This window comes from Hyperoodon ampullatus (assembly GCF_949752795.1).
Source record: "Hyperoodon ampullatus genome assembly, chromosome: 1".
Taxonomy (NCBI): domain Eukaryota; kingdom Metazoa; phylum Chordata; class Mammalia; order Artiodactyla; family Ziphiidae; genus Hyperoodon; species Hyperoodon ampullatus.
In genome coordinates this window covers 98902583-98914826 of record NC_136914.1, presented here as the reverse complement: position 1 = coordinate 98914826, position 12244 = coordinate 98902583, and the positions used below count along the sequence as shown (strand labels likewise).

General features: G+C 38.9%; 1 protein-coding gene across 2 annotated transcripts; it reads right to left on the bottom strand.

Moving 5' to 3' along the window:
* Window positions 1-472: 472 nt before the first annotated feature.
* Window positions 473-2156, bottom strand: LOC307050217 (E3 ubiquitin-protein ligase makorin-1-like; the record flags this gene model as incomplete). Of its 2 annotated transcripts, XM_079700103.1 has the most annotated exons (2): window positions 473-1038; window positions 1106-2156. In XM_079700103.1, 2 exons carry the CDS (start codon window positions 2154-2156, stop codon window positions 755-757), a joined length of 1335 nt encoding a protein of 444 aa, XP_079556229.1. In that variant the 3' UTR covers window positions 473-754. The 2 variants fall into 2 exon arrangements, with proteins under 2 accessions (XP_079556229.1, XP_079556228.1); XM_079700102.1 differs by having other exon boundaries at window positions 473-2156.
* Between the last annotated feature and the right edge of the window lie 10088 nt (window positions 2157-12244).

Genomic DNA, 12244 nt, shown 5'->3' with positions numbered 1-12244 from the left:
TATTTTATTCCACTATATCTTTATATGTGTTCTTTCACAATTTTCCTATCAGGCTAAACACAGTAAAAATCTCAACACAGTCGCACCTGGTTCTGGTTACCCAGCAGTAGTACTTGTGTGCAATTAAACAAGAGACCAAAACCACAGAACAAGTGCACAGGGTGGGGATTACAGGGCAGGGAACAGATATAAAAACACAGATGTGCAGAATTCACCAGAAACCTCAAGCATCCGCCTAAGTCTATAGCAGAAGGCTACATGCCACAGTTCAGATCCTTCACCTATCACCCCAATTCTTGGACCCCAAAGCAGGACCAATGCTGTTACTTTTGAACCTGGGGTCCTCAAAAATGAGTACTGCAAATCCAGAAATGCCACCCTTGAACTGTGTGAATCTGGCTGAAAACAGATGACGCAACAAACCTACACTCTGTCTGACAGTTAAATGCATGTTACAAAAAAAAACTAACTTTTAAGATTTATTTTTGTAACTTTTTTAAACAGAGAAAACAACATACTCCTTGGGGAAAGGTGAGGGATCGAGAGGACAGGCCCTGGGTAAAAATTATTACGACAGCACCTGAAGTTGAGGCCTGCCTAGAAGAGAACCACGGGCACTGCCGCCACAAGCGGGGACGGCTGCCGTCTGAGGCTCAGCAGACCAGTTCACACGCCCCGCAAAGCTGCTATAGATCCAAGTCATAAAAATCTTCCAGCTCATCGTGAAACAAGTCCCACTCGTCTTCAGAGTCCGTCAGGTCGTCGTCCCCACCTGCAGCCAAAAGCATAAGCAACATCTCGCCCAGCTCAAAGGTGACAACCTCTTCTTCGTAGTTGTCAAAGGGGTTGCCGTTCTCTCTTTCCTCAATGAGCTCCCAGAAGTGGTTCCTTCGTTGGGCCCGGTATCTGCTTGATGTTCCCACTTTCTGTCTCTGTGGCTCCTCTCTACGGCCATCAGGGTACGCATGCTTGTAAAAACAGTTCCCTCCAAATGGACAGCTCCCACGTCCTTCATCAAAATACCTGCACGCCTTGTTGCTCATTGCCTCCTTGTATTTCTGAATGAGTTTCTGCTTCTCTTCTTTCTCCTCCACCCAGTACTCACTTGGAATGACAAAGTTAGATGTGATCCGGCATTCTGGGCAGGACTTTATGATCTTGCTCTCAAATTGCTTAGCACTCCTCCACTTGCGGATACACTTGAGACAGTAGGTGTGGTTGCAGTTGGAGAGGATCCCGAAGCGGCGCTCGCCGGGGTTGGCTTTCTCATAGACCACCTCCATGCAGATCCCACACACCATGTCCTTGCTGCGCTGCACGGCAAACGAGAGCTCCATGTCCTTCTCATGGGCCTCGATGCAAGATTTTATATGTTGTGATCTTTGGGCAGCATCCATTGGATGGAGGACCTGCAGGCCACACATATCACAGGAGTCTCCGTGGAGATACACACAGTTCTCCCCATATCGGCACTCTCCCACTGCAGCATAGGGGCAGAGCTGCTTCTTTGTTTCCACTGCCGTCTGCTCCTTCTCTGATTCTTCCTTGGTCACTGAGCCCTGCAGGGGTGCTTCTGTGGAGGAAGGGGCGGCTGAAAACGTTGAAGAGTGTGGTAAAGGTCTACGGCCACAGTAGGGCTGCCCAGGAACAAACTCAATGGCGTTCACCCAGTCTTCTGAACCCGCTCCTATAGTTGAAAAGTTTGAATTTCTTGTCTCAGCTTCGCCCATATTCATTTCAACAATCGGTCCAACTACTGATGAGAGACTTGAGGAAGCAGCAAGGGGTGACTTTGCAGTTAGATCTGTAGCAGTTGCTTCTTCCTGTTTCAGTGGCTTGCTGTGTTCATATCTGCAGCGGTCTCCGTAAATACAGTACCCTCGCTGAAAATACTTGCACACTACACCATATGGACTGTCAGAGAGGTCATGTGAGTATCGACAGTTATCTCCTTCCTTACAAACCCCATGCATGAAATACCTGCAGGTGACCTGTTTAGTCCAGCCGCCGCCACTGCCGTCTCCCCCGCCCCCCGCCCCCAGGGACGGGGAGGTGACTGTGGGGGTAGGGGTGGGGGAAGCCGCTGCCACCGCCGCCGCTGCCGCTCGTGCTCCTGATGTTGTGGCTGTTGTTCCGGGAGCTGCAGCCTCCGCCATTACTGTTTATCCCACACAGCAATGGCGCCGGAACTTCCGGGATCACATAATTCCGGTCCGGCTGCGGGGAGGAGAAGGCGGCGAGGCGAGGGGTGGGGTGAAGAAGGACACTGAGGCGCCCGCTGGCTTCCCTCAGCCCCGCGCCGCCTTGCTTTTCTTTATATAAGAGCTTTATTATAATTAATATACCTTTCAATTCACCCATATTAAGTGTAAAATTCAATGGTTTTGGTATATTTACATTGTTCTTCAGTCTTTGCTTGTTCTTCTGTTTTTGATAATATCATGATATCATCAATGTAGTATTAACACACTCAGAACCTGCGTGAAGTCCAAAACCCTCGTTACCAAATTAAGACAGTAAGTTGGTTAATTCAAATAACCCTGTGGCAGTCTAGCAAACATTAATTGGGATCCTTCCCACATGAAGGCAAACTTTATTGGCTCTTTTTTGAGATCAAGATCAAGAAAAATTATTTGTAAGGTAAATCACTGAGTAGTGGTGTCCTTATCACATTGTATTTTTTCCAGCCACTGTGAAAACAAATTAGTGACTGCTGATGCTTTAGGTGGTACTCTTTATTCAAGCTTCAGTAATATATTGTTAGTCTTCATAACACATCTGCCTTTTTCAGAGGCCACATAGGGCAATTGTACAGCAAATTTGTTGATAACAGTCCTCCCACGTCTAATATGTCCTTAGTTAAAGTGGTAGTGTCTTTTTCTCCACCATGTATCTGGTAGTGTTTCATATTAATAATCTTTGTGGGCTCAGGCAAGTCTCTAGGTTGCTATTTAGTGTATCCAGTTAATACTGGAAAAAGAGAAACTTACATGCCTTCTGTTTTACAATATTAAATAAGGGGATGTTGACCCATCAGACATAATATCTTCCCCAATAATAGATTCATGTAAAGAAGATGCAACTACTTCACATAAAGTCTGTTCTATTTTCCAATTGTCTTCGAAATTTTACCTTAATCTCATCAACCACTGCATCCTCATATTATTCTGATTTCATTAAAGCCCTCATTAGGAGTTCTTCAAAGGTTTTGGCATCACAGTGCATTGGGCTGCTGGGTCAGAGTCCCAGAAAGGATTCTTCTCTACCCTTGGCCATTTTATCCCTATATGGCCATATGGCATTGGGAGATCTGTTTTTTCTTCTATTGTCACTTTCATTAATTTCCCACACTATCGATCTGACAATTCAAGGTCAGGTTTCTCATCATCCTTTTTGTCTTCTGGCTTTAAGAATTCCTACAGATGAGGATAAATAGAGGGGGTTTTCTTGGCCCTTCAAAGTTGAGGGACCAGCAGGAGCTTCCATCAGCCCACCCCACCTCTGCTAGTGCTGCATTATGATTTTGCTTTGATCCCATCAATGTTTGCTTAATTCATACCATTTCGTAGTCACGGTGTTACAATTTTCACCCTGCTGGGACAAGTCCCTTGACTATTCTAATTTTCTTAGCATCTGTAAGACTAATAAGAGGAAGCTGACACACCGAATCTGATATGGCTTCTCTGATCATTGCTTGATTTTGTAGCAGCTAGTTTATATTGGGTGCTCATGCCAAAGGGTTCCTTAATCACGTATTTGTTATGACCTGGGTAAGAAGCATATTAATTAGATGCACATCTAATTATCATAAAGTCAATCTAGCATGGTTTTTATGTACAATATATCAGCTGCTTCATCTTGGGAGTTCCACTTGGAATTTAAAGGAGAGGAAGGACAATTCTCTTTCTCAGGATAAACAAATTTTATAGAAGCGTTTATCTAGTCTACCATGCTAGCTGCACCCTTGGGAACAACCTGCTGTGTATTTGGATCATTTATAGGCAGACGTAATTGTTCAGTAGTAAGTTGTGGGTCCTGTATCACCCAAACATGCTCCTCTATTCTGCAGCAAAACCAATGAGATTGCTCCTGTATTAGTTAATTTCACAATGAATTTTAGTGAAAGTTCTTTAGGAAGCTAATGATACCAATCTACAAAATGAAACAACTGATTTATACTGTACACCCAGGTTTCAGTAGTTTCTTGGTTTTGTAAACCCTCATGCTACCTGGACTAATTTTGGGGACCAGATGTCATAGAGGTGCTATCTCTTGTTCCAGCATAATTTGTGACAGCATTTAAAAAATAAAACAAAATACATTTAATAAAATGTGGTTTAGAAACTGAAACTATAAAACTTGCTGGAGAAAATTAAAGAAAACCTGAAAAATGAACAATACATGTTATACTTTTTAAATGTTTACAAGTATCAGGGGAAGTACTTAAGGTGGAAAATAAATATTACTGCTAAGCTTGAAAATTATTTGAATGTCTGTATTGATTATTGACACTGAAGGTGACTATTTTGTATTTCTTTTATTGATTGAATTGGTCTAAGAATATGTTCCAATATTCTAAGTCTCTCATATCATTTTTTCTTGATGAATTGGTAGAATACCTTATCAAAAATACTGCCAATTGGCTTGAAAAATAGTGTTGGCCCCAGAACCTACTGGTAAGCCGGTATCAGGAATTAATTAATGATTTCATCTGCCTTAATGTTTTTGCATGATATTAGGAATTCTTAAATTTCTTAGCAACTACTATAAAGAAAGGTTAATGTCTTACTTTCACAAACTAATATGATATTCTCTAAAATTATTACAATTATTCAGATACCAATATAATGAGAAAATATTTTAATGATAAAATTGAAAGGCTAAATTTACAATGCACAACAAGAGTGAATGGAAATTTTAGAACTCTGTTCATCTGATCTCCAGTGTAGTGGTCTGCTTTCTGTATGGTATGTTGGACTGCCTTTTCCTTCTTTACACACATAAATCTCCATCAGCGTCTCAGTCTTCTCACGTCACCATAACAAAAATACCACAGGTTGTGTGGCTTAAACAACAGAAATTTATTTTCTCACAGTTCTGGATGTTGGAGAGTTCAAGATCAAGGTCCAGCAGGCTTCAGTTTCTGGTATGAGCTCTCTTCCTGGCTTGCAGATGGTCACTTTTTTTTTTTTTTTTTTTGCGGTACGCAGGCCTCTCACTGCTGTGGCCTCTCCCGTTGCGGAGCACAGGCTCCGGATGTGCAGGCTCAGCAACCATGGCTCACGGGCCCAGCCGCTCCGCAGCATGTGGGATCCCTCCGGACCGGGACATGAACCTGTGTCCCCTGCATCGGCAGGCAGACCCTCAACCACTGTGCCACCAGGGAAGCCCGATGGTCACCTTCTTGCTGTGTCCTCACATGGCTTTTCCTCAGTGAGAGAGAAAGAAAACATGAGAACGAGCTCTCCGGTGTCTTATAAGTACACCAATGCTCTCCAAACGCTTAATTACCTCCTAAAGACCCTATTTCCAAATGCAATCATATTAGGAGTTAGGGCTTTAACATAAGAATTTTGGGGGAACACCAATTCAGTCCATAGAAATCAGATGCTACCTTTTTGACTTGAGAATTAGCTAAATTTTTCAGTTATATTTTTAAACTTTAAGGTTATCTATATCCAGTTAGTTTAGGAAATCACTCTGGATTCTTCCTCAGACATTTTTCTTCCCATTTCTGCCAGGCTTTTTCTCTAACATCTATTTTATTGGCTTACACCTGGATTTCATCTTTTTACCTCATAATCTCTGATGTCCTAATAATTAGCACAGGGGCTGTTTCCCTGGCTTATTTTTTTAATTTTGATTCTGGATAATGCCTCTTGGAATGTTATTTAAGTGATGCACTACAAATTCATTGATAAAATCCAGATTATTCCCATAATCAGCCAATGGTTCTAGGATACCTTACTTCAGTCTGGACTCAATGCTCAGGGAACTCACAAATCTGCAAAGGAGAATGAGAAAAGAAAATACTAGTTAATTATGTAACGTCTCTCTAGTCTTTTTAACTCCTTTCTATTTGTTCTTTTGAATTTACATTCACACTACTTCAGATTTTTCCATCTCCTAATCAGAATACTGTTCTCTCTTTCCACCTTATAGCCCATATTGAAAACATTACCTCTATTCTTTGTTCCATATTCTCACTTTCTACCTACGTCTCAAATCATTGTTAATTCATCCACTGAAACTGCTCTTACTATGCTTAATTCTTGCTGTTAAACACAATTCATGAAAATTTTTGTCTTTTTCTTACAAGAACTTACTTTTGATTGATCTCCAAAATCCTTTCTGTATTATAATTATTATTATTATTACTATTACTATTACTTGACACTCATCTGTTTTCCTCTTACTTTCTGTCTGCCCTTTTTCAGAATTCTTGACTGAATCATAATCTCAACTGTTGTCATTTCTCCATGTCCTGATTTTAGTCCTGTGCTATCCTCACACCAATGACTCTCCTCAGAAGACTTCATTGCATCCATTTTTTAATCTATCATATATAAACTGATAGAAACTAATCCCTATAATAAGTCAAACTCCTCACTCTACATTTTCATTTAGGCCACTTGCACCACATTCACAACTGACTAAACCTGTCCCCAGATCCCAATTTCTTCACCTACTATATTCATCATTTCACATGAAAGGACCAACACTGACCTAGTATTCAAAGTCAAAAACCCAAAAATGCTAGTCATGAGTCTCTCTGCTATGGTTTGAATGTTTGTGTCCCTTCATAATTCATATTAAAATCCTACGCCCCCAAAAGTGGATGGTATTAGTAGATGGAATTTTTTAGAGGTGCTTTAGTCATGAGGGTGGCACCCTCATGAATAAGATTTGTTTATAAAAGAGGCTACAGAGAGATTCCTAGCCACTTCCACCATGTGAGGATACAATGAAAAGTCTGTGACTCAGAGGAGAGCCCTCACCCAACTGTGCCAACACTCTTATGTTGGACTCCAGAATGTTGAGAAATAAATTTCTGTTGTTTAAAAGCTACCTAGTCTGTGGTATTTTGCTAAAGCAGACGCAAAAGACTAAAGACACACTCCCTTAGCTCCCAAGTCTAATAAATCACTCAGTCCTAGCAATTCTACTTCCCAAACAAACCAGTCCACTTTAGGTAACTTAGGTAATTCTCAATGCTATTATCACTGAAGTTCTCCTAACTTCTAGTGTACTAATTCATCTTTCTGTTTCTGTTCTTGCCTACCTTCAATGCATTCTCTATTGTGTAACTCAGTTGATCTTACAAATCTGATTCTTTATTCCTCTGATTAAAAAACATCTCATGATTCCAAGGAGCTTCAGGGCAAGTCTCCTTATTGTAACATCCAGAATGCTTTATAATGTGGCTCATATTTACCCTTCCAGCCTCAATTCCTACAATCATGTTCTCATATTCTAATCTGCTGCCATTCTGAACTAGCTGTCATCTATCAGCTGGATCATATTCTCAGGTTTTCATAACTTTTAACATGTACTTCTCCTGGGTGAAATATTCTCTTATACTTTCTTCTTATTTCTTAGCAAATTTCCATCAGTCATTTAAGACTTCTCATCTTCTTCCCTATACTTAACCCCTTTCTATATATTCACCTATCTTTTTTTTTTTTTTTTTTTTTGCGGTACGCGGTCCTCTCACTGTTGTGGCCTCTCCCGTTGCAGAGCACAGGCTCTGGACACGCAGGCTCAGCGGCCATGTCTCATGGGCCCAGCCACTCCACGGCATGTGGGATCTTCGTGGACCAGGGCACGAACCCATGTCCCCCGCATCGGCAGGCGGACTCTCAACCACTGCGCCACCAGGGAAGCCCCATTTTTTGTTGTTTTTTTGGTTTTGTTTGTTTGTTTTTGTTTGTTTGTTTGTTTTTGGTTGCACTGGGTCTTAGTTGCGGCAGGCAGGCTCCTTAGTTGTGGCTCGAGGGCTCCTTAGTTGTGGCATATGAACTCTTAGTTGCGGCATGCATGTGGGATCTAGTTCCCTGACCATGGATTGATCCCAGGCCCCCTGAATTGGAAGCGTGACATCCTAACCACTGCACCACCAGGGAAGTCTCAATATATTCAACTATCTTGATTTGTATATATCTTTCAACCAGCAATTGCTGTAATTGCTCATTACTCATCCATAGGAATGAGGGTGTATATTGTTCATCTTTAAATCTCAACTTCTAGTAGAGTGCTAAGGTGATGTGGTTGCCAAATGCACAGCAAAACACAGGAAGTGAACTCTAAACTTCTAAGTAGATTCAGAAGCTGAATGCCAGACTGTATTGTCCCAAAGTTAGTCGCAACAGTATCTCCTATTCCACGTGCTCTTCTAAAATGTGACTGTGGAACTTCTCCCATCGAGAATTGTGGTCTATGTTCCCTCACTGTATCACCTTGGCCTTGCTTCCTGGAATGCTCATGCTTGGAGGCTTGAACTGCCATATGTGAAGTCCAGTTACCCTAACGCCACAACACTATGAAAGCCCAGCCACATGGAGAGGCCATGTGTAGAGACTCAGGTCCACAGACTTCTAGTCCTGCCTTTTGGAGAAGTGAACGAATGATCCTTCAGATGATTTTTTTTTTCTTCAGATGATTTTGATTGCCAGACATCATTGTCAGTATTTGAGTTTTTCTAGCTAGGGTATCAGACTTTGTAGTTCACCGTCAAGTAACCCTGGCTGTACCATTTCTGAATTCGCAACACACAGAAACTGTGAACCTGATAAACAATTGTTATTGCATGCCACTAAGTTGGGAGTGGTATATTACACATGAATGAAAACTGGAACAAGAAATATCACCAGTAAAAAAAAAAAAAAAAAAAAAAATTAGGTCAAGATAAAAAAAGCACCAGCTTATTAGGTGACACTCAATGGGTGAGTAAAAGAGAACATAACTTTCTTCACAACGTGGGAAATTGGAGATTACTCTAGAATAAGAAAGTACTGCTTTAATTTTCTTTCACATTCCTGCTATTTTCAAGGAGTTTTCGATTTCTTTTAGGTTTTGCCTTCCAAAGAAATTAAACTTGAAATTAATAGAAATTTTGATTACTACATAATCCAATATATATATCAAGATAATCTAACATGTTCAGATAGCAACTTATACTTTTACTGATTCTAGCCATAAAAATCAATCTGCTAAACTGTAGAAACAAGTTTTTAGTTGGCAAACAAATCAAAAGCAACACTCAAAAAAACATATATTTTTCACTAGTTCTTTCTCCTCTTTAGTGTTGCCAAAACTTCTAAATTTGTTGCTTGGAAGCATTTCAAATATACCCTTCTATAGGGGGGGAAATCACCTTGAATTTTATCTTCATTTTTTCTCAGTTCATCGTCCCATAAATGTATGGAGCCATTTTACTATGAATAAAAAATAAATTCAATCAATTCTTGCATAAGTTGATATTTTTGCCTAAAGTCAGAATTTATTTTATCTATAAATGGGAAGGAAAAATTACCAAGTTATTTGAGTTTTTCAAGTATCTAACAAAGAAAAAGAAAAATATTACATCTTATTTGACCTGTAGCTTTTACAAAGACAAGGTATTTTTGCCTTTAGGAATTCAATTACATACCATTATATAATAAATATAATTGTGCATATAATTATGAGAATACTTTAAAAATTCTTTGGAAATTATTGTATTGAAAAATATGAATTATATATCATATTTTAAAGTAAGTATATTAAGACATTCTTCTGCCCTTTAGATGAAAAACATTCTTTGAAAATGTAAGCTTTTAAAAATAATTTTAAGACAATGCTTACTTATTTGAAACAAAAATGAGAGAAATACTGACTCGTTTTCTTTCTAGTCCAACAATTGAAATGTTTTTATTTTTATATTCATTTCCAGTCATTGTCTGTAAATACTCATCAATTATAAATAGCTGGAATTCTAGAAGTTAATTTTTCATTATGTTTAGTTATATTTATTTCATGATATTATGTTAAATATATCTATTTATTTTTATAATTATCATTTTTAATTATTTCAAGTGATACCATTTTCTGGAGAGATTAACCAAAATTATAACAATTCACATACTATTGGATATTGAGGCCATTTTAAAAATTTTGAAAATAGTGCTAAAACATCTTTACACATATGCTTTTTGACTATTCCTTTGAATTATTTTCTTAGAGTGGTTTCTAGTAGTGACCCTATATGTGTCATAAATGTAAAAACTCTTCATGACCCTTGACAAATGTTAACATATTGCTTTCTAGAATAGTTACTCAAAGTCACTGATATATTATGTGTGTTCCAGGATGACTGAAACTTTTCAAACATAAGGTCACATTTTTAAGAAATATTGCTAGTTTTAAAATGTGTGAAATTATATCTGTTCTTATTTAATTGAAAATACTTTTCATAACTTTTAAATCATAGAACTCTTTTAAAAGTTGACTTTTTATATAATCTTCATATGGGATCTCAATGGTTCCATAAATCATATAGTTAAAAGTTTTACTTGTGTAGTCAATGAGAAACTTATTTGAATCCTAGCTCTTCCCTATAGCAGCTGTGTAACATTGGGCAAATAACTTGATCTCATTAAATTTCATATCTATTAATTCTAAAATGGGAATAAAAATGTTAACCATTCTCATTGTGTTAAGAAGATAAAATGGGATAAAATATGAAACCCTTAGCACAGAACAATGCCTGAGTAGAATGTACTCAATATTATCTACTGTTGTTTTTATTATTATTATTGTAATATTTTTGCTTGTCAGCCAATTTGAATTATAATATTCAAATTGAAATAATATTATCAAAAAACGAAAATATAGCTTTTGTGTCACTGTAACCTTAGTAGCTAACACAGTCCTTGGCACATAGTAAATTCTCTGTACATAACTGTTAAATAATTGAAGAAGTGAATGCATAGATAAAAACTAGAATTCATGTATACCTATTAAAGTATATTTTAAGCAAACATATTTTTCAGAATTAATTATTCAATTCACTATGGCCTACACAGAAGTAAAATTGATACTTAAACTTGAAAGCAGTTTTATGGAAATTATCTAATTCTCATTTTAATCCACATGATTATTCTACATTTTATTAGGGATAAAACTACTGTGGAGGCTTTATCAAAAACAGATTTGTGAAGATGAGTTCTCAATAAAAAATATACACAGGACTTCCCTGGTGACACAGTGGTTAAGAATCTGCCTGCCAATGCAGGGGATGCAGGTTCGAGTCCTGGTCTGGGCAGATCCCACATGCAGCAGAGCAACTAAGCCTGTGCTCCATAACTACTGAGCCCACATGCCACAACTACTGAAGCCCATGTGCTTAGAGCTCGTGCTCTGCAACAAGAGAAGCCACTGCAATGAGAAGCCCGTGCACTGCAACGAAGAGTAGCCCCTGCTTGCCACAACTAGAGAAAGCCCGCGTGCAGCAATGAAGACCCAATGCAGCCAAAAATAAAATAAATTAATTTAAAAAAACCCCTCTGGGCTTCACTGGTGGCACAGTGGTTGAGAATCTGCCTGCCAATGTAGGGGACATGGGTTCGAGCCCTGGTCTGGGAAGATCCCACATGCCACGGAGCAACTAGGCCCGTGAGCCAAAATTACTGAGCCTGTGAGTCTGGAGCCTGTGCTCTGCAACAAGAGAGACCACGATAGTGAGAGGCCCGCATGCTGTGATGAAGAGTGGCCCCTGCTCGCCGCAACTAGAGAATGCCCATACACAGAAGAGGAAACCCAACACAGCCATAAATAAATAAATATAAATAAATAAAGTAACAGATCACTGGAAGACAACTGAAAAAAAAAACCCTCTCTATATAGTATTTTGGACTTCATCTCTCCAACCTTAAAATTAAATTTCTGCATAAAATATACAATAAAATCGGAAGTTATAAAAATCCATAATTTCTAAGGAGAACTTGTATAATTTTTATGTTAGCCTTTTATGGAAGATGGTTTAGCATTTATTGTTAACAAAAGCATAGCAGTTGGGAGTTGAGGAAGATGGCGGAGGAGTAAGATGCGGAGATCACCTTGCTCCCCACAGATACATCAGAAATACATCTACATGTGGAACTGCTCCTATAGAACATCAACTGAATGCTGGCAGAAGACCTCAGACCTCCCAAAAGGCAAAAAACTCCCCACATACCTGGGTAGGGCAAAAGAAAAAAGAAAAAAC